Below are 22751 nucleotides of genomic sequence, written 5' to 3'. Positions count from 1 at the left end.
AGGGACTGCGACTCCGGCAGGCGGGGACACACGGTGGAGGGACCAAGAACCTGGGCACCAGTGCCTCTGTTCTCTCCACACACCCAGCCTGCCGTATCTGAGGCTGAGACACAAAGGCTGAGACCCAGATCTTGGGGTCAGAAGGCCCAGGGGTCCGGACCCCAGGGTGGGGTGGGGTGAGGGAGCAGTGAGGGCTGGAGGCTAATCAGACCTCGTTAGAGCCCCGGGGCAGCCAGGGGCCAGGACAGATGGACAAGGACACCTGGCTTTCCAGCTCCCAGCTTTGGTTGCACAGAAAGCAACCTCTCTGCTCCATCATTACAGCCCTCAAAGACTTCAGACCGCTCTCCACCCACCCCTCACCTCCCAGCCAATGAGCGCAAAAGTTCCCTGTGACCACAAAGTCTGGGGCCCCAATCTCCTTCTACCACTTGCTGTGTGGCTGAGGGTAAGTGTCCCAACCTCTCAGAGGTCCCATTCCTTCTCTCTTAAGCTCAGAAAAAGTCATCCGGTATCCACTCTGTGGCCGGGCACTGGGCTGCTGTTGGACGGGGAGTTGGTTAAGAGCACAGATCTTTGTGTTCAAGTCTGAGGCTGAGAACAAGATGCTCCAGGGGCCCAAGAGAGGGAGACCCTGACCTCCTGGGGGCTCAGGCAGAACTCCCCAGGAAGGGGGGTAAGATGAGCTTGTTCCACTGAACCGTATCCACCCTACAGAGTCACTATGACCTCGTTCGTAAAAGACCGTAAATAACCTAGCTGCCCATCACTGGGGGATCTGCTGGAGAAACTCAGGTTCCTCTGGCCAAATATCAATACAAAGCAACTTTTCACAGAGAGATAGATACATCTCTTTGTGCAGCCACTAATTCCCTGCAGCTTCCCTCGCAGGAGGGGGAGTCTGTTTCTCCACCCCTTGGAATCTGGGGGCTTGGTTTAATGGTAAGAATACGGCAGGAGTGACGGGGCATTCAGAGCTTAGTTTGCCAAGGAGCCCTGTGGCTCCTACCTTTGTCCTCTCGGAACACTGCCCAGAGGTGGCCGTGTGTCTGAGGCCTCCTGAGTTAGCCCAGGTAACACTGAGCCCAGCAGAGGAACTTTGCTGCCAACCCACAGAATCATGAGGAATAATAAATTTTTATGCCCCTACGTTGGGGGCAGTGACAGGTCACTGAGACTTGCTGACATACAAGTGTAGCATGTGCGTGGTGTAACACCATTTCTTTAAGATGATCCTTATTAAGAAGATCTTATGTTTCTATGCTTTTAAATATATTGAGAAGGATCTAGAAAGATCCTGCTGACCCAGGATTGAAGATGGTGATGAAAGGGGGATGTTAGCCTATCCTTAACATTTTAATATTTCATGAGAAATTTAATATTTTACAGAGTGTTATATTGAAATTTTAATATTTTACAAGGAGCCTAAGAAAGAGAAGGCCAGAGGCAGATAGGGAGACGCAGGGCAAGACTGAGGGAGACTAGGAAAGGCAGACACAGAGGCGGAGACTAGAGAAGGAAGAGGGAGAAATGAGCCGGTGACACTGATCCCACCCCCTCTGCCCCCTGGCCCCCGTATAAATCCCTGGCATCCCCGGCCGGCCAGCCCGCCAGCCAGCCCACCATGCTGTCCGGAGGCTCCCCGCTGACCCCTGCCCAGTTCCCACCCTTTCAGCTCCCTGCCCACCGTCAGCGCGGGCCTTGGAACACCGGGCGGGGGCTGCAGCCATCGGACGGGGGGGGCCCGGTCCTGCTCCACGTGCCCACGGTCACCACAGCCCACAGCTTCCAGGTGCTGTCTGCCAAGGCCCCGCTCCGGGAGACGTCGCCAGAGGCCCCGGCAGGCCCCACCTTGAGCCCAGACCAGGATCCCACCCCACGGCAGATTCCAGAGTCTTCTGAAGGTGGACAGGATCTTGACATTGCTGACGGTCAGCCCTGCCCCTCCCCACAGCTGCCTTGTCCCCAGAACAGCTTTAGCAACAGGCTGGGCTGACGTACACCTTCTGGTTCACTCAGCCCCCTACCCCAAACCCTTTCCTTATCCCCATCCACAGATGAGGACGCTAAGGCCCAGAGAGGCTGAGCAACGTGTACTGGGTCACACAGCCGGGATCCTAACTCAGGGGGCGGGCTGCCCCCCACATCCCTCCTGTGCTCTGAAAGCTGTCTCGTGGGTGAGAAACAGGCCCAAAGCTAGGTGGGTGGGAAGCAAACAGGGGAAGGGACCGCCTGCCCACCTGGCCCCAGGAGCTGGGAGGGAACAGCTTCCCCCGTTCTCACGACCAGGTCTGGTCCTGCCACCCACAGACCTGGGGAGCCCTCATCTCCACCCTGGAGCACCAGTGATGCCGCAGAGCCCTGCAGCCCCCCATGGCTGGCCAGTGAGGCAGGAGAGGAATCCAGTTCCGCCTGGACTCAGACGTGGACGTAGATGTAAAAGGAAGAAGCTTTTGTTGACTTTGCAAATGGTGTGGGTGGGGGGAGGGGTCTTGGATCCCTGGGGCTGTTGGATTGTGACGCCCCGGGGGTCTGGCCCTCCTGTTTCTCGCTTCCTCCCCAGCTCCAAGCCCGAAGCCCTCACTGTCCGCAGGAATAGTGCCTCCCACCCCGTCCCATCCACTCCATCAGACCGAGAGCTTCTTGGCTCTGATGTGCAGTAAATGTCCTCCGCTGAAAAGCGCATGTCTTTTCATGCTCTCTGCCTGTGTTCAGGGCCCAGGTCCGCTCCTTGACCCACCCCGTCCCGTCCCCAATCCATGCTGACTGGAGCCTGCAGGGGTCAGGACTCACCCAGGAATGAAGAGCCCAGAGGGAAAACAACATTCCTGGCTGAGGGGGCTGACCAGGAGCCTGGGATCCAGGCGGATATGCCTCTGGGCCCCACCCTGTCGCTAATTTCTGAGTTCTCTTTCCCCACCTCTGCGCCGCCCCCCCCCCGCCCGTCTCCCCCAAAGCACCAGATCCACACCCACTGCGTGTCTTAGAGGAACCCCAAATTAATGTGCCCCAAGCTGATGCTCCCCCTTCCGCCTGCCACCTCCCCAGCTTTCCTCATCCCAGGATCCATCCCCACAAGTCCCCCGCTTGCCCAGGCTCCAAACCTTGGGGTCACCCTTGACCCCCTCCCCCCACCCCCATGCATCCCATCCGTCAGCAAGTACTGACAACTCTACTTCAGAACTTATCCCGAAGCTTTTAAGGGACAAATAACACCAATCCAACCTTGGACACCAGAGGAGGAAGGAATATTCCCTGTTATATGAGGGCAGTGTAAGCAAAACCTGTCAAAAACATTGCAGAAAAAGAAAACCACAGACCAATATCCCTCACGAATACAGATGCAAGGACCCCTCACCAAACATCACCAGATTGGATCCAAAGGATTGCACATCGTGACCACCAGGTGGTCATGGCCAGGACTGCAATGTTGGTTTAACACTGGAAAATCCATCTATGTGATTCACCACATCGACAGAATAAAGGAGAAAAAAACCCATGACCATGTCATAGCTGCACTTACTTGGGACCCTGGGACTTGCCGACTAGGGCCTGCCTTGCACGAGAGGCCAGTGTCAGTTCGAGGCCCCCACTTGACCACACAGAATGGCTGCAGAGGCCCCAACGCCACGTCTGGGCAGCCCTGCGGGCTTTGCCCACACCAGGCCCTTTGCCGGCAGGCCTCTCCCACCCTCTGGGGCCCTCAGAGCTTGTCCTGTGATGTTTGCCTTACAGTCTGGCTTTGGGCCCCTTTTTGTGGCGGGAGTCGCATTTGGGGACCAGCATCCCCATGCACAGCCCGGGAAAATGCTGACTCAGTAAATAACATCAGCTAACCAACCACTCAAGGCTGTTTACCGTGGATGGGGCAAACAGACTTGTGAATCATACAGTCCTGTGTCATCCTCCCAACAACCTTGAGGGACTGGTTGCTATGATTCCCACATTACACACGAGGTTCCTGGGGCTCAGAGAGGTTAGGTCATTAGTCAAGGTCACCCTGAGGGGACCCGGCACAGCCCCAGGGGCCTGGAGCCCAAGGCCTCAATCCCTCTGCTCTCTGGCCTGCCAGAAATCCAGGACTCTGCTCCCGTTACAGAGGGAAAGCCGCTTGTCTGAAGCCACACCTGAGGCTCCCAGGCCATGTGACCCCTCCCTCCCCTGGCCCCGACCGCCAGTCCTGCACATCTCACCAGAGAACGAAGGAGAGAAGAGCTTTTAATTTTAGAAATAGTTACTGCCACCTAAGGGTTCCTGCTGGCTTTCCCAGGCATGAGGACGCAGAACGGGGAGAGCCATGGCCCTGCGACACTCCCACCCAGAGGGACACACGGGGGTTACGGAAGCCCCCTGGCTGGCAGCCACCTCCAGGCCCCCTGCCCCTGCCACAGCTCCCCCATCTGGAGCCACCCTCTCCTCCCAGGGGGTCTGTCTCCACGGCAACATCCCCATCACAGGGGGTCGTAACCTTGGCGACCAGGTACTGCTGCCCCACCACCTGGGAGGCTGGGATCCCTGGACGCATCCCCTTCCCATGTCCCCCTCAGCCCCCACGGCGGCATCCCACTGGGGATGCTGGGCCGGGAGAGGCCACCCAGAAGCTGAGCCCACCTCCCTCCCCTTGCTAAATGCAACAGAACAGCAATGACGATGTGTACCTTCTAGCCGGTTGCTGAGGACCTACTATGTGCTCCTGGGCTCCCTCTTGGCACAGAGAGCAGGTTGATGCTGACCATGGACAGAGAGAAGACAAGACAGTGGTTTCACGCAGCCGTAGATGCTTCCCTACTCAGACCCCCAGAACCTCCACCTCCGGGGCCAGAACCTACGGCCCTCAACGTCACTGGACTATTGGTTCATTCAGCCAGTCCTTACTGGACGCCTACTCTGTGTCTGCTGGAGCTGCGGCGAGAAGAAGGCGGGGCCCACGATAAACAGGACGAATCAGTAAATTACACAGTGTCTTAACTGGAGAGAGTGCCGAGGAGGCAGAGAGGGGACAGAAGGAGGCAAAGGGTGGAGCCATGAGTCAGGAAGGGGTGAGCCAGGCTGATGGCTGGGGGAAGGCACTGCAGGCAGAGGGGACAGCTGTTCAAAGGTCCTGAGGCGGGCAGTGTCCGAGACCTCATCCTGCCCTTCAGCCAGGCTTCCTTCCGGAGCAATGAATGCAAGCTGGGCAGAGCCACTGAGCGCCCTGGTGTCCCCCTGTGGACACTGAGGACAGTGACGTCCCCCTCCATCATTGAGTGGGGTCTCTGCAGCCCTAGAAGACAGGTACTGTTTGGGTCCCCATTTTACAGATGTGGAAACTGAGGCTGCAGGGGAGTCTCCCACAGTTCCACAGGCAGGAAGTAGGTTCGAACCCTGACCACCGCATTGGTTACCCCTTTCTCCCTGCAGGACTCATCTCAAGCACCCTCTCCTTGGAAAAGCGTCTCTGACCCCCAGCCTAGGTTGGGTACCGGGTATCATCTGCTGAGTTTTCCGCCACCACCTTTTGTGATAATGTCACAAATCTGCTCCCCCAGGCCCACGGCGAGCCCTCCCCCCCGGCCACGTCTCCTCCCTCTGGCCCGGCGCTTGACCTGGTACACAGACCTACTGGCACACAGTAGGAAAGTGCTTGCTTTCCTAGAGCCCTGGGTGGCAGGTATCAGAGCCTCATTTTACAGAGGGAGACAGAAGCTCAGAGCTGGGAAGCGACTGCCCTGAGGTCACACAGCCTCTGCAGCAGTGACTCCTCTATGCGGGCACTGGGCTGTCCGTGGGGATGGGGAACCACAAGGGAGGGGAGCCCACGTCCTCCTCCTGGAACTCTGTTGGCCAGGAAAGGGATCTGCCCCCTTGTCCCATGGGGACCTGGCCTACGGTCTCCTGGGATGCGGTTTCCAGGCCTCCGGCCAACACGACAGTCTGGGAATGGAGCCTGCTCGAATCACAGTTGGCTGAGCTGATGCCAGGCCACCATGGAAGCAGCTGGGAGGGCGCAGCGGGCAGGGAAGGCTGGTGGGGGTGGGATCATGAGAGGTTACACGCCTAGCCCCCTGGGCAGCCAGGCCCACCTTGAGCCCCTCTCTTGGGACAAATGGTATCTCTGAGCCTCGACTTGCTGATCTGTGAAATGGGAATAATAAGTGTCCACCTGTAATCATGACCCTGCAGCAACCACAAGAGGGCCCGTGTTTGGAACGGAGCCCAGCATATAGTAAGTGCTCAGTAATCTCGCTAATTAATCGTGTATTAGCATGACGGTGAAGGGGGGGGAGGATGCCCCCACCCCGTCCTCTGCCCCTGCACCTCCCACGCTGCAGTAATGTCCTGCCTCTCACCCTGGACTCCACAGCGTGAGCTCCCTAAACAGGGCCGATGCTGGGAGGCTCTGTCCTGGGGGGGGTCAGGACACTCCACTCCTGATTCCATTTCTGCCCTGGCTTGCACAATATCCCAACCTGGGAGTCAGGGTAGGGACACTTCACCCCAACTTTTAGTGATTCTAGGACATCTGCTCCAACAAGACGCCTTTCATCAGATGAGGCAGGCCTCCCTCCTAACTTGAGGTTCCCAAGCTTGGGGGTGCCCACGGCTCCCCAAACCACCACAGTAAAAGTAAAAGGGTCATTCTTTCCACAAACATCCATTGAGCACAGCATTGAGCTGCAGCATAAATAAGCGATTACAAACTGGCCAACAAAGGATGCAGGGGAAGGCATTCCAGGCAGAGGGAACAGCGAAGGCCAAGGCGCTGAGACTGGCAGGAGCCTGGCATGTTTGAAAAGGGGCAAGGGGGCCTCACTGGGAAGGAGTGAGGCGGCCGGCGGGAGGAAGGCATGGGTAGGGAAGATCCAGAAACACACACCGAGTTTAGCCATGAATCTGAGGGCAACAGGGAGCCGTAGTTGGTTCTAGAGGCCAGTGGTTAAGCATCCTCCGGGGCCCACGTGAGGAATGGGCCTGGAGCGCTGGCCGGATCGGAAGAGGCTGGGGCAGGTATCCAGGTGCCGGGTGGCGGAGGCCTGGAGTGGGGTCAGCGAGGAGAGGCCAGATCCCAGAGGGTCACAGATGGGGAGCCCTGTGTTCCCTGCACCGCAGCCTCTGCAGGCCCACCAAAGCCATGGCCACAGGGGTGGCCCTCACTCGCGCCACCGCCTCGGGTGCGCACCGAGCTGCAGGCGCTCCCGGGTCCTGGACGACCTGCCCTTCCCCCGCCCGCCGCCCTGGCGCCAAGTCCCGGCACCTGCGCGCACGTGTCCTCGCGCCCCGCAGCCCCGCACACCTGCCTGCGGTCGGGTCACCGCGCACCCCAGCCGACGGGCCGCGCGCACGTCCGGGCGCAGTCCCACGCGCCCCCGCACCGCGCGCCGTGGAGGGCGGCGGCGGGCACGCGCCGGCGGCGGCGCGCACGGTGGACCCGGGAGGTGGCGGCTGCTCTTGTCGGCTCCGGGCGGCCCCCGCGCCGCAGCCTGCGCCCTGTCCGCGGCGGAGCCGCCCAGGTGAGTGGCCGCGCCGGACCCCGAGACCCCGCTGCGCCTGCCCTCCGCAGCCCGCCCCCCCGAGCCCCCACCCTCGCCCGGGGACCACTCTCACTGAGCGCCCCTCCCGGGCTCATTGCTCCTCGCCAGGCCCCCAGCGCTCCCCCTGGAAACTTTGAGGGGCCACTCCCCGTGCTGGGGTCCCCCTGTTCCTCCGCTGGGGCGCCGAGGAGCAGGGAGGCAGATAGGCTTCTCTCTGGGGCAGTGGGTACGCCTGGGGGGATGCGCCCCCTTCCATGAGGGGAAGGAAGGGGGACTGGCTGGGTCTGAGGGTGGACGATGGTCGGGATGGTAGCGTCAGCCCCAAGCCTTCCTGCCCTCCCCTCCAACGGGGTCTGGTCCAGCCTAGGGGGTGCCGAGCTGCCAGGAAGGAGAAGGAAGCGTTTGGGGTCCACACCAGGACCTGCTGCATCCCTGGGGCTGGGGACAGCTCAGCCGGGTGGGAGGGATTTGGGAGCACAGAGCCGAGCCCCCTGCACTGAGGGCCTGTGTCCAAGCAGCAGCAAGGAGCAAGGATGGGGCCGGGGGAGCTTCTCTCCATCCCGTGAGGTTGGGCATGGGTGCCCCCCAGGGCCTCTGGGGCCAGGCCTGGGAGGCCACTGAGCCCCATTCAACAAGTTGCGGGGGGGGACAGCACCTTATGCCTTGCCTGATCTGGGTGCAGGAAAGGACTCGGTCCTTATTTTTGAGACTGCCTTATGACTGGTTTTTTCAACACGCGCCCCAGGCACTGACAACACAGGCACCCCAGCCCCCCAGTTCTGAGGAATCAGAACTTCTGGGGTTTGTGCCCCAGAACCTGCATTTTTAACAAGCAGTGCCTGGTGAATCCATGTTTGTACAGAGATGGTTGCTGGTGGGGGCATGGGGAGGGGGTGTCTGCTGCAGTATGGCAGCAGCAGAGGGACCATCTGGGGCTCGATGGGGGAACTTTTAGGCACAGCAGGGCTCTGAAACCTGGAGCAACCCAGGAGGGCTCCCTGGAGGAGGTGTGGAGGCTGGGAAGGCTATGGCGTGTGAATGCCCAGAGGTGGAGGACACAGGGTCTCTGTGGATGAGACTGGTGAAACCAGGTGCAGGCAAGCGGGGAGAGGTCTGGGGCCGTCGGGCTGTGGGTATACTGCCTTGCCCATTCCCCACTGAGCTGGAGTGGCAGCCATCTGAGACAGGATCTGAGCTGGAAGACCCCGTGGGCCCACCCCATAGGCTTCCCCTGCAGATGCAGCTCCTCCGCTCTACCTGGATGGCGTGGGGAGATGGGAAGGGGACGCCCAACCATGGGACGAGGGCTCAGTAGGGCTAAAGCCAGCTGTCCTCGGCCTGCTTCTCTGTTCCCCGTCCCAGCTGGTGACTTCCGGCAAAGGACAGCCCCTCCCTGAGCTCCAGTTTTGAGATGGACATCAACACGGGGTGTAACAAATGGAGGTGCGTTGCACCCCCGGCATGGGGCTGCTATGAGATAGATGCTCTGAGACCATGGGGCAGCCAGGACCATCCTCACTGGTACCCCAGCAGCTCTGCCTTGCACCTGCCCGGCCTCAGTGTGATCATCTGTAGAATGGAGGTGGCTGCTCCTAGCCACCCCCGCATGATGCCTGGGATCCGAAGGTGCCTTGCTGAGTGGGAATTACAAAGCAGGTCTTAGGCATCAACTTGATTTCTCTTCCCACAGTGCTGTCATTCTTGGGCTCCCCTGAGTCACCACCTAGTCACCAGGTAGGGAGCCTCTTGGAGAACTCTCCAAGCAAAGCTTGTCCTGGGTGGGCCCAGGCGAGCCGCCCACCACCCCATGTCAATCCTGGGCCTCTTAAGAGGGCCGTCCATCCACCCTCCAGTAGGGCTCTGGGATTCAGTGGAAGGGAGCTGGCATCAGACCCGGGTTCAAATGTTGACTCTCAAGCTGAGTGCTGCCAGGAGAGCTGGGGACCACTCTCACCCTCAGTCTCCTTTTCTCCAAGTGGGTTTCGTTATTCTCCCCACTCAGGGCTTGGCTGGGCTAGTGTGCTATACAGTGGGCATTCAAAACGTGGTTCCAGATCTAGAGGCCTCACCTGCAGAGGGCGGTCCACAGCCCTCCTGCACAGGCTGGCAAGGAAAGTGGGTCGGGAGTCCTCCAGCCCCCGAAGGTTTAACAGGGACTAAAGGCAGCTGGAGGCTAATTAGGGCTTAATGAATTGTCATGGATCAAAGTCCCGGGAGAACCCGGATCTAGGCCAAAGGATGCACCAATCCTGAGGGGTCGGCAGTGCGTTCCCAAAAGCAGGCCTCAGAGGGCCGGGCGCTGCTTGTGGCTGGGCCCCACCTCCCAAGTCGGTCTAGCCGCTGGAATAGGGAACGCTTTGAGGACCTGCCAGCCGCACTGCCCTTGCTCCTTCTGGCCCCAGTTGTGGCCCCGGGGACAGAGGGGCTGGCTGCAACCATCTACTCCCCCCGCCCCTGCCCTCCTGGTGGGTTCAGCTGCTGCCTGCAGGAGGGGCCTGGCTCAGCCTTGCTCAAGGGCGTGTTCAGCATCCCCTAGCCTGAGAGGGGTCGGGAGGATGAGTCCCATGTGGCTTTTCGGGGGCAAAAGCTGGCTCAAGATAGAAGGGATGGGAGGGGGAGGGACCCTGGCCAGGAGGGAAGGAGGAAGCTAGCTACCTGGCCAGGACCCCTGGGGCTGGGCTGCCTCTGCTCCAGGGGAGGGGCCCTGGCAACCCCAGCCCCCTCGGCTTAAGAACTTCCTGGTAAATTTGGGTAAAGGACAGCTTGGGGCGAAGGGGAGGAGGGGTCTCCATTTCCCAGGTCCTGCCTGGACGGACAGATTTCGGGCTCCTCCCCCGGGGTAGGTCCCTGCACTGCAGTTGAGGCTTATGGCAGACCCTGCGGGGAGCTCGGCCCCCTCCACCTTCCAGCCCGCAGAGCAAGCGCACAGCTCTGGGGAGGCCTCCACCCACCTCCTCTTCAAATCTGCAAAGACCCTGCATGAGTCTCCTGAGGTTGCTACCACAAATCACCACAAACCTAGTGCTGAAACCACACACATTGATTCTCTGACAGTCCTGGGGGTCAGGAGTCCGACTGGGGTCTCACGGGGCTGAATCTAGGTGTGGGCAGGGCTGGTCCTTCCGGAGGCTCCAGGGGAGCATCGGTTCCCGCCTTTTCCAGCTTCCAGAGGCGCCGCATCCCTGGCTCGCGGCCCCTCCTGCATCCTCACAGCCAGCAGCGCAGCATCTCCCGTCTCTCTCTGCCTCTGACCCTCCCGCCTCCCTCTTATAAGGACCCTGGGATGACAGTGGGCTCCCCGGGGAATCCAGGGTCCTCCCCGTCTCAGGGTGAACTGTTCAGCATCCTTAATTTCATCCCCCTTTGCCACATAAAGTAACACTCGCAGGTTCCAGGGATCAGGTCGTGCACGGGCATCTTTGGATGGGGCGTTGTTCTGCCGACCACAGACCGCCACCTGCCCCGTTTTCTCTCCGTAGCCCTGTCCACACGTGGCCTCTGTTTTACTCCTCCTGTTTATCACCCGTGGATGAGTGGCAGGGATTCAGTCCATGTTGCTGTTTCCCTCAAAGAGCAGCGCCCGGCACACAGAAGGTGCCCATTCAGTGCTTGTTGAATGAATGAATAAATGAATGAACAGATGAGGTGAGGACTTGGCCGAGAGCAGAACAAGGCCTAGGACTCGGGGCGCCCGACCCCAGCCGGCACCCAGTGGAGACTTTTCTGAAGGTGCCCAGGTTATAAAGTATCTTCTCTCTGACTTCTCACCTGCCACTCCGTCAGCCCCGGGAGGCGGCTGTTAGTCACATGAGTCCCTTTTGCAGAAGAGGAAGCTGCGGCTCAGGGCCTTAAAAGTCTCTTCCAGGGCGGTTGGGGCCTTAAAAGTCTCTTCCAGGGCGGTTGGGGGCGGCCTCCGACGGGGACCCCGAAGAGCTCGTCCTGGCACGGGATTTCGCTGATTCTCTGCTTCATTCGTTGGATTTTTTTTTTTTTTGCGGTACGTGGCCTCTCACTGTTGTGGCCTCTCCCGTTGTGGAGCACAGGCTCCGGACGCGCAGGCTCAGCGGCCATGGCTCACGGGCCCAGCCGCTCCACGGCATGTGGGATCTTCCCGGACCGGGGCACGAACCCGTGTCCCCCGCATCGGCAGGCGGACTCCCAACCACTGCGCCACCAGGGAAGCCCCTCGTTGGATATTCTTGGGCCCTCTGAGCACCCAGCTCTGTGCATGTTGGTGATGGGGGGTAGAAAGAGGACTGATGTGGTCCCCGCCCTTGGGACAGTGCTGTCCAGGCAGGAGACACAAGTTTCCAGCCTCAGATGATGTGGGGTGACAGGGCCAGAACACACACAGCCAGACACATCTTCAGACTCCAGCTCAGACACGTCCTGCTCCTGCCCCAGATCCCCCCATGACTCCCCCGCACTCTCAGAATCAAGTCCCAACACCTCGCTGTGGGTTCAGAGCCCTGCGTGGTTCCACCCTTGCCAACCCCGACCCCCCAGATCCAAACTCAGACGCACCCTGAGCCTCCAGCCGCAACCCCCCTTTCTGTCTTCCGAGCACCAGCCTATTCCCACCCCAGGGCCTTTGCCCCGGTGGATGCCTCCACCCGGAACACCATTTCCCGGCCTTCCACCTGCTCACTCCTGCCCGCCGTTCATGACTCAGCTCAGACAGGCCTTCCCGGCCATGCTGGACAAAGCATCAGACCAGATAACAGACCCCCACTTTTCCCAAACGATCTACTTCATGGATGTGTTTGCACGTCTTGCCTGTTTGCCCACCCGACACGATGCTCAGTGAGAGAAGCCAGACACAGAAGGACACACAGGGTGTGATTCCATGGATGGGAAACGTCCAGAACAGGCTGATCCACAGACACAGAGAGTAGGTTGTCAGGGGCTGGGGCAGGGGGTAGGGGGTGAGTGCTCATGGGGACGGGGCTTCTTCTGCGGGTGATGGAATGTTCTGGAATTAGAGGTGATGGCTGCACATATATGTGAAAGTACTAAAAAAACAAACACTGGCCACTTGAAATGGGAAAAAAATGCCCCGAGGAAGGCCCCGGTGCTGCTGAGCCCCCAGCACCCACGCTTGGCCCACTGGGGGTTCAGAGAGAGAGAGGGAGTCCTGGAGTGTGGCCAGGGCAGCCCTGCCCCGGTGGGATTTGCCCCTCGCTGGGGAGAAGAGATGGGAAGGTTCTCGGCCACCAGCCCCGAGGCTCTGGCTCCTCTGTGTGGAAAATGAGGGGGGGTGGCCCTGGGTGTCCAGGGGGTCTGGTCTGCAGCACGCTCTGCATGAACAGGGCTCAGTCCACGTGGCGAGGAGTTTTTCCCACATCAACAGTCACGTGGAGACTCAGCCCCAACACGGCTGCACCCGGAGCCCAGGAAGGGCCAGGCTGGCCCCCAGGGCCTCCTCCACCCTTGGCCACAAGCTGTGTGCTCGCTGACCATGGCGTGGGGGGAGGGAGCCTCGCTCTGCCAAGGGCAGCCCCGGGGCCTCACAGTTCTGCCCGGCTGGCACAGGGCAGGCTCCTGGGTCTGCAGAGCTGGCGGAAGTCAGGGTCCCACGAGGATGGGCTCCCACCGCCCCGACCCTGGGAGAACCGTGGGAAGACAGGGTGTGGAGTCCTGGATTCAAGTCTTACATCTGCTTCTCACCTGCTGTGTGGCCCTGGGCAAGTCACTTCCCCTCTCTGGGCCTCTTCTTCCCCATCTATAACACAGGCTGATAATCAGCCTGTCTCCTCCTGGGGCAGCCACTGGATGCCTGCTCTGTGCCCAGCATCCTCTACGACCGACAGCGGGTCTCACTCGGGTGATCCCGCCCCCCAGGGGACGTGGGCGATGTCTGGGAACGTCTGTGGTTGTCACGACTGGGGGGCTCCTGGCGTCGATGGGGTGGGGGTCAAGGATGCTGCTCCACACCCCCCAGTGCCCAGGATGGCCTCCCACAGAGAATGATCCAGCCCCGAAAGTCAGCAATGCTGAGGGACCTCACACAGCCCCAGTGCATTCTGAAGGTGGGGATGCTGAGTCCTGAAAAAAGCAGGGTGTCTGTTGAACGGTGGGGGGTGAGCTGGAGCCCATGCTGACAGGAAGAGGGTTTGGAGTGGGTTGGTGGTGGCCTGGCGATGGCAGAGATGCAGAGCACGGTGGATCTGGGACATATTTGGAGGTGGAGCTGACAGCACCTGGTGATGGATTGGCCGGGGGTGTGAATGAGGAGCTGCCAGGGGACGGGTGACGTCGGGACACTGCGGGGCCTCCGGGTGATGTCAGGGTTGTGGCTGGTCCCCAGGGCTGGAGCTCAGGAGAGACACAGGGTCAGGAGTCATCAGTGAACAGATGGTATTTAGTCCTGGGCGGACAGGGTGGCAGGTCCCTGGGGGTAAAAGGAGTGTCTGGAGGGCAGGTGGTGACCTTGACCGCCCTGTGGGTGTCACCTCCCCCAAGGCCCCTGCCTCAAGGAGGAGGGAAGGGGCAGAGAAGGTGTAGAATCAACATGGACCTGTCCACATGGCCTCATTTTACCACCCAGCATGGCCCCACTGAGTGGCCTTTGCCAGACCTGTCCCTCCCACCCCCCGCCTGCCCTTCCCACCACCATTCACAGCCGGCTGGCCTTCTCACCACCTTTCAGGAAATGGACCCGATGCCCTAAAAACTTAGCAGCAAAAGCAGGACTGGAATCCAGACCCCCACCCTAATCAGGACCTGGGATCCTGGCCTTCTAACCCCACCTCAAGGCCCAGGCCTCCACGCGAGGAAACAGGCCCAGAAAGGGTGACTCACTTGCTCAGGGCACCCAGCCCTCCACCGAGACCACCCTCCCGCGAGCTCTCCCGCTTCCCAGTCCAGCCAACGTCGAGGTAAGTGAATGAACAGGGTTGCTAGAGACAGAGTCAAGTCCCCGCTGCTCCCTCGCCCAGACCAGACCTTTTCACAGTGGAGGGGGAGGCATCACAAGCTCCAGCCCAGCTGCGAGTCCACGCACCCCACACAGAGATGACAGGCCCATGCTGGGGGGAGAGGTTATAGCTCACAAACTGGGTCACAGCTGGAGCAGCCCCCGCTGGGCGCCAAGGACCAGCTATCCTCTCATCCCAGGAGCAGTTACAGCGCGAGTGCTCCGAGGGCGTCCCGGGACTTGCTCCCTTTGACAGGTGAAGTTCAGAGAGGGCGCACTTTTCATTAGAGGTCACACAGCGCGTCAGAACCGAGGTGTCTGCCGGCCTTTCTGCGACTGTGTCACAGTGGCTGTGCCCTGGCCGTGCTGGCCTCTTGTCACTTAAGTACTTCCTTCCTGATACTGTTCTGTGACAACTATTTCTTTTTAAATTCTTTCCAACTTAAAAAAAAAATTTAAGTTTGTAAAAAGTCCACCTTCCTCTCTCTGCAGCGCCTGACCCCGGACTCCGTGGCTGAATGGCCCAGTCCTGCTGCCTGCCCCCCCACCCCGCCCCGCTCGGCTCCCTTTCTCCCTCCCTAAGTCTTTGTATGAATGTCCCTTTCTTGGCAAATTAGATCATTGCAATCCCCTCAACACCCCCTTCGCCCTTTTCCTGGATTTATTTCTCTCCACTTATGGCCACCTAAGGTGGGAGAGAGTGTATTTACTTACCTCTTTTATTATCTGTGGGCTCCAAGAAAGCTGACCCCTTTGTCTCACGCACTGTGTGTCCTCAGCACGTGGAAAATGCCTGGCACAGTAGATGTTTGTTGACTGACTGATGGACGGAATCAACGAATGAGAGGAGACCAGTGTTACAGGATCTCTGCAGGTGACGATGAAAACAGGTCCAGCAAAAACAGAGCCGTATTTTGAATTCTAGCTGAATGAACTGCCAGGACCCTCTCCTGCCTCTGTTAAAAAAAAAAAAAAAAAAGATTAGCGAGTGTTACAGGGTGTAGCACCACCCCACCTCACTCCGAGACTATCCCCTGCCACCTCTGACGTGTAGTGTGAACCTGAGCGGGTGACTTATGTTGCTTTGAGCCTCAGTGTTCCCACCTGTAAAGTGGGCGTGACCCACCCCTGTGAGGTTGTTGTGGGAATTAAATGGGCCGATCCAGGTAGAGCCTTAGCCCAGGGCTGGCCCAGAGCAGAGCCTATAGCAGAGTTTGCCTTTTTTTTTTTTTTTTTTTGCGGTACGCAGGCCTCTCACTGTTGTGGCCTCTCCCATTGCGGAGCACAGGCTCCGGACGCGCAGGCCCAGCGGCCGTGGCTCACGGGCCCAGCCGCTCCGCGGCATGTGGGATCTTCCCGGACGGGGGCACGAACCCACGTCCCCTGCATCGGCAGGCGGACTCTCAACCACTGCGCCACCAGGGAAGCCCCCAGAGTTTGCCATTTTGATGAAGATGATGATAATGATGAAGATGATGTTTCCAGTCCAGGAAGAAAGACCAGCTTTGAACAGGGTTTAAGGTGCATTTCAGAGAGCCTGGGGGGAGGGGAGGGGTAGTTTAGTGCAGAGAGTCACCAGGGAAGTGACACTGGGGGCGAGACCCAAATAAAGTCAGGGAGAGAGCCATGAAGGGACAGTGGTCTGGGTCTTGCACAGCCCGTGCAAAGGCCCTGGGGCAGGACCATAGCAGGCATGTTGGAGAAACAGCGAGGAGGCCTGTGGGGCTGGAGCAGAGAGAGCAAGAGTGAGGGGGAGAGAGGGAGGAGGGGAAGGCAAGGAGGGGCTGGGCGCGTGAAATTCTCTCCTGCAGAAGGCACAATGCAGGCAGCTGTGACCCCACAAGGAGTCTGTTTGGGGGGCTGAACAATACCAACCATTTCCTTCTTGGGGCAGAGCCAGGGAGGGCCTTGCTCCTCCAAAGCAGACTGCTGATGAGCTGTGCCCCATCCCCAGCTGGGGGACAGTTATCCCTTGACCACAGGGAGCGTCCTGGGCTGGGATGGCGACCTGGGAGTGACCTCAGAGCCCCTTTAACCTAGAAAAGAGACAGCTGAACAGGGAACCATCAATTCTGACTGTCATGTCCCCTCCTGGGACACGGCCTCTCCACATGCTCTCCAGGGCAACTACACTGGAGAGAATGACCTAGAAAAAGAGCCTGGGAAAGGAGTTTGCCTCAGGGAAGGATTATGTTCCCTGCAATGCCCAGGTCGGGATTAAGGACAGTTGCAGTGGGAAGGCACAACCAGATGCCTCTCACTCCCTCCCTCTGCCTCCCTGCTAGGTTCCCCAGCCGGGGACAGGGAGCTAAGACCTGTGACCTCCTGGAGGCCAGGGGCGCCTCGGTTTCCTCATGATGTGACCACACTCTCCACTACGGCAACTCCCTTCCCGCCACTCACAGTGCTGTCCCGAACGATGCGTGAATTCCCAGGTGTTTCAGGGGCACCTGCGCCTGTGTTTATGTGCCCACCCAAATCAAGAACTGAGTTTGGTGTTTGGTTTTATTTTGCCATGATTGTGCTGTCTGTGATTGTTTGGCAACCTTGATTCCCCCTGGCCTCCTGTGGAACTACACCTCAGCCAGCTTTCCTTGTGGGTACATTTGAATCTCCCAGCGTTCCACAATAACCATAGATTTTGGCTTATTTGATCCCCTATTGATGGGTGCTAAGGTTAGTTCCATTTGTCCTCCATATAACTAGATCTCAGCTCTCTTTTTCTACTGAGTACACACAGATCTCCTTGATTCCACAGCAGGCACAGACCACAGTTTATTTAACTAATCCCGTATTGATGGACACTTAGGTTAGTTTTGGGATTTTTATTCACCCCCCCCCCCATATAACTACATCACTGTCTTTCTTCACTGGTACATACAAGTCTCCCTGTGTTCCACAGCAGGCACGGACCACAATTTATTTACCTGATCCCCTACTGATAGATATCTAGGTTAGTCCCAGTTTTTGCTGTTCCAAATGACTCTGCAGCTGCACCCTGCTCCCATGTGTGAGTTTTTCTTACGGATCCATGGATATTCCGTCAGGTCTTGTAGCTGCCACAGTGAAATACCACAAACATGGTGGCTTAAAACAACAGAAAGTTATTCTCTCTGTTCTGGACGCCAGACGTTCAAAATCAAGGTGTCAGCAGGGCTGTACTTCCTCCAGAGATTCTAGGCGTGGATCCTTCCCTGCTTTTTCCAGGTTCTGATGGTTACCGGCAATCTTTGGTGTCCCTTGGCTTATAGATGCATCACTCCAGTCTCTGCCTTTGTTATCACGTGGCCATCTTCCCTGAGTGTCTGCATCAAAATTTCCCCTTTTATAAGGACACCAGTCATTGGATCAGGGCCCACCCTGCTCCAGTATGACCTCATCTTAAATTGATGACACCTGCAAAATACAAACTCTCCCCCCCAGTGACGTATGGTTCACCTCTGGCATTAAGCTACTCGGGGCTCTGTGTGTGTTAATGCTCACCTAAAATTCCCAAAAGGGCCCAGGAAGGCCGGAGCTGGCCTCACCGCTGTTTAGCAGATGAGAATCTACAGCCTGGGTCTTTGCTGAGCCGGGCCTGTGGGAACAGTGAGGAAACAGGCAGCAAGCATGTGTCAGGGGGAGTCAGGGGATGCCTGGGGGCTTCAGCTGCTAAGATGCTGAAAATAGGTGCCTGGCCAACGGAGCAGCACCCTCAGGCTGCCATCTGCCTATGGCCTCCCCACCCCCACCCACCTTGGCCCCGGGATCCGGGCTGCAGCCCAGCAGAGTGCGGGGACAGGGGGTGGAGGGCCAGCTGGCTGCCAGGAGAGATGGAGCAACTCGGAAGGCGCAGGTGCAAAGGCCCAGGCGTGTTGGCATCTGTCCCTCTGGGCCTCCCCAGCCACATCATCCAGCCTCCCTGAACCCTCCAGTGCATCTCCCACTCCCCACCCCCATTCATTGTACTCCTAGCCTCACCAGCCACTCCTTCAGCCTCAGGACCTTTGCACTGGCTCTTCCCCCAGCTTGGAACCCTCTTTCTGCAACACCCATGGGCCCTTTCCTGGTCATTCTTTGGGTCTGTATTAGCTTCCTGTTGCCAAACACTAAGTACCACAGACTGAGTGGCTGAAAACAACAGAAATCTATGCTCTCCCAGTTCTGGACGCCAGAAGTCTGAAATCCGGGGGTCTCAGGCCATGCTCCCTCTGAAGTCTCCAAGGGAGGGTCCTCCCTGCCCCTCTCAACTTCTGGGGGCCCCCGCCATCCTTGGCTTGTAGACGCATCCCTCCAACCTCTGTCTCCATCTTCACGCGGCCTTTTGCCCTCTGTGTGCATCTATGTGTGAGTCCAAACTTCCCTCTTATTATAAGGACATCAGTCATTGGATTCAGGGCCACCCTAATCCAATATAACCTCGTCTCAACTCACATCTGCAAAGACCCTATTTCCAAACGAGGCCCCCTTCCCACGTACCAGGGTTAGGACTTGAACGTTTCTTTTGGGGGAACACAGTTCAACCCAGCCCAGGGTCTCAGCTCAAATGTCACCTGTCCTGGTCTGAAGTCACCCCCTCCATGGACCCTGATCATCCATCCACACTGCTTCCCTACCCAGCCCTTGGGTAGACACCCCAGAGGGGGATCCCGGGTCCCACGGTGGATAATCGCTTCCTGAGCTAGCTACTAGGATGGGGTGGGACGGGCCGGGGTGGAGGGATGGCGGGATGGCGGGATACGGGTGCTAACGCTGCCCCCGCCCTCAGGTGCCCACGAGGATGGTGGCGCGGCCCTAGGCCCAGGCTCCGCACCATGACCTGCTGGCTGTGTGTCCTGAGCCTGCAGTTCCTGCTCCTGCCCGCGGCCCCGCCCCCCGCTGGGGGCTGCCCGGCCCGCTGCGAGTGTACAGTGCAGATGCACGCAGTAGCCTGTCCCCGGCGCCGGCTGACCGCGGTGCCCGACGGCATCCCGGCCGAGACGCGCCTGCTAGAGCTCAGCCGCAACCGCATCCGCTGCCTGAACCCGGGTGACCTGGCCGCCCTGCCAATGCTGGAGGAGCTGGACCTGAGCGAGAACGTGATCGCGCACGTGGAGCCCGGCGCCTTCGCCAACCTGCCGCGCTTGCGAGAGCTGCGCCTCCGCGGCAACCTGCTGAAGCTCATCCCGCCCGGCGTCTTCACGCACCTGGACAACCTCACGCTGCTGGACCTGAGCGAGAACAAGCTGGTCATCCTCCTGGACTACACCTTCCAGGACCTGCGCAGCCTCCGCCGGCTGGAGATGGGCGACAACGACCTGGTGTTCATCTCGCGCCGGGCCTTCGCGGGGCTGCTAGCGCTTGAGGAGCTGACCCTGGAGCGCTGCAACCTGACGGCGCTGTCGGGCGAGTCGCTGGGCCACCTGCGGGGCCTGGGCGCCCTGCGGCTGCGGCACCTGGCCATCGCCGCCCTGGAGGACCAGAACTTCCAGCGGCTCCCGGGCCTGCTGCACCTGGAGATCGACAACTGGCCCCTGCTGGAGGAGGTGGCCGCCGGTAGCCTGAGGGGGCTCAACCTGACCTCGCTGTCCGTCACGCACACCAACATCACTGCCGTGCCGGCCGCCGCCCTGCGCCACCAGGCCCACCTCACCTGCCTCAATCTCTCGCACAACCCCATCAGCACGGTGCCGCGAGGGTCCTTCCGCGACCTGGTGCGCCTGCGTGAGCTGCACCTGGCCGGGGCCCTGCTGGCCGTGGTGGAGCCGCAGGCCTTCCTGGGGCTGCGGCAGATCCGCCTGCTCAACCTCTCTAACAACCTGCTGTCCACGCTGGAGGAGAGCACCTTCCACTCGGTCAACACGCTGGAGACGCTGCGCGTGGACGGGAACCCGCTGGCCTGCGACTGTCGCCTGCTCTGGATCGTGCAGCGCCGCAAGACCCTCAATTTCGACGGCCGCCTGCCGGCCTGCGCCACCCCAGCCGAGGTCCGCGGCGACGCGCTGCGCAACCTGCCGGACTCGGTGCTCTTCGAGTACTTCGTGTGCCGCAAGCCCAAGATCCGCGAGCGGCGGCTGCAGCATGTCACGGCGGCCGCGGGCGACGACGTGCGCTTCCAGTGCCGCGCCGAGGGCGAGCCGGCGCCCACCGTGGCCTGGGTGACGCCGCGCCACCGCGCGGTGACCGCCGCCAGCGCTGGCCGGGCGCGCGTGCTGCCGGGCGGCACGCTTCAGATCCGGGACGCGCGGCCAGGGGACAGCGGCACCTACACGTGCGTGGCCAGCAACGCGGGGGGCAACGACACCTACTTCGCCACGCTGAGCGTGCAGCCCGAGCCAGCCGCCAACCGGACCCCGGGCGAGGGCCGCAACGACACGCAGGCGGCCGCGCGCTTTCCTCTGGACCTCACCACCATCCTGGTGTCTACCGCCATGGGCTGCATCACCTTCCTGGGCGTCGTCCTCTTCTGCTTCCTGCTGCTCTTCGTGTGGAGCCGCGGCCGCGGGCAGCACAAGAACAACTTCTCGGTGGAGTACTCTTTCCGCAAGGTGGACGGGCCCGCCGCGGCTGCCGGCCAGGGGGGCGCCCGCAAGTTCAACATGAAGATGATCTGAGAGGCCCCGACCCACCTCCCGCGGCCCCCGCCGCCGCGCCTGCGCCAGAGGCCGCGTCTCCGTCTCCGCCCAAATCCACGCCAGCCCGTGGCTGGCCCATCTGACTACCACCTATGCATTTCCCGTAGGGGGCGGCCGCAAGCCGGCTCCTGGCAGAACTTCCCCTTTTTTTGTAGAGACCCAACCACAAGACTGTTTTTTCATCAGGATGCATCTTTTGCAGAGTTTCTCAAGCGTTTTCTTAGGGTTTCACGCTGTCTTCCTGCCCCTCGTGTGGTCGCTGAGCTGGGCAGGGGGCGGGGGGTGCTCAGAGGCCCAGGGTCCTGGGCATAAACAGCTCACACCTGGTGGAGATGGTCTACACCTGGTCACCAGGGGCATGTGAAAGCCCTCACTGTTCACACCTGCACACACACACACACACACACACACACACACACCGCCCCCGTCCCTACACCAGAGCACACACGCACACCCGGAACATAAAACCAGACGCACGGCTCCAGAGTGGAACACACACACCTCACACCCAGCTGACACTGAGCAGGTGTCCCAAGCTCCAGAGCTCACCAAGGGCACGCAGGGCTCTGGGGAGAGACCAGCGCACACCTGGGCCAGGCAGCTCACACTTAGGACACATTTCAGCTCACACCCATTCAGCTCACACCCAACTCCCGCTCAGCTGGCCATCTTGGGGCAGATCTCAGAGGCTGCGCTACAGTCTCGCTGAGGAGGTCAGGCTCACCCTGAGGTGGTCCAGCACGCAGGATGGTCCCTGACCCGCTGGCCCAGATGCCCCTGCACCCAGACTCCCACCCGCCAGGACCTGTTGGCCAAGCAGGGTGGGCTGCCCGCTAGGAGAAGCCATTGCCCTGGTTCCTCCCACAATCCCTCACAGCTGCTACCTGCTTCCTTGCCCTCACCGCCCAGGAGGGACAGCCGTCCTGGCCCCTGGCCCAGGAGCATGGCTTCCAGGTGTCTCTCTCCAGCAGACCAGTTGGAGTGACCTTCAATCCCGAGTCTGCAGCACCCCTGCCCAGCCCCGTGGCCCATTGCTCACCTCGGGAAGGAGACCAGAGCGTGGACGGTTCTCAGGGTCCCTGTTATGGGCATGCAAGGGGCAGCGACGGGGAGGAAGGCCAGAACAAAGGTTCAAGCTACAGGGAGGCCTGGACCTGGGTCGTTGGGAGAAGGTGACAGAAGCACCTTGGTCTCTGCAATGTTGGGGCAGATCTTGGGCCAAAGAGTAGAGAGGGTCACAGGAAGACTGTAGCTCAGGTGAAAGAAGAGCTTCCCTAAGGTCACTGCCCTGTTGCTCTACAGATACTGAGTTCCCAGTCACTGGGGGTATGCAAGCAGGAGCTGAGGTTTTGCAGAAGTATTCAGATACCAGACAGGGACCATACATGACCCTGCCTCGCCCAGCCTGGTCCTTGCCCCGACTCTCTACCTCGGCCAGATAACAGTTAGGGCATCACTTGGGGGAAGGGGCACAGCAAATTTTGTGTGGCCAGGCCCTGGCCAGAAGGGAGGTTAGACAGTATTCTCAAGGACCTTGTAAGAAGGTTCAAAGCAAGCTCTGTGCCCTCGCAGCTGTGTAATCTTTGTTGGCAACCGAGGACCACCTGGACCATTGGTGTCCACGTCTATAAAATGGGTCTGACGGTCAAACCTATTGCTACATACGTAGAGGCCAGGCCCGTGGACAAGCTTGGTGATTGACTTGGATTCTGGATCCCTCAAGATCTTTCT

General features: G+C 59.8%; 1 protein-coding gene across 1 annotated transcript; it reads left to right on the top strand.

Annotated features, from left to right (window-relative positions):
- Window positions 1-19203: 19203 nt before the first annotated feature.
- Window positions 19204-21032, top strand: LINGO3 (leucine rich repeat and Ig domain containing 3). Its single transcript, XM_030764497.2, has one exon. It carries the CDS (start codon window positions 19221-19223, stop codon window positions 20997-20999), a length of 1779 nt encoding a protein of 592 aa, XP_030620357.1. The 5' UTR covers window positions 19204-19220; the 3' UTR covers window positions 21000-21032.
- The last annotated feature ends 1719 nt before the right edge of the window (window positions 21033-22751 follow it).

This window comes from Delphinapterus leucas, unplaced genomic scaffold (assembly GCF_059928025.1).
Source record: "Delphinapterus leucas isolate spDelLeu-1000000601 "Yukka" unplaced genomic scaffold, BTC_Dleu_Yukka2 spDelLeu_asBTCV2_sq25, whole genome shotgun sequence".
NCBI classification, from domain to species: Eukaryota; Metazoa; Chordata; class Mammalia; order Artiodactyla; family Monodontidae; genus Delphinapterus; species Delphinapterus leucas.
This window is presented reverse-complemented; position numbering and strand designations above follow the sequence as displayed.

Bases quoted from the DNA above. Each gene is read 5' to 3' on its own strand.
- LINGO3 (XM_030764497.2), top strand. From the start codon at position 19,221: ATGACCTGCTGGCTGTGTGTCCTGAGCCTGCAGTTCCTGCTCCTGCCC.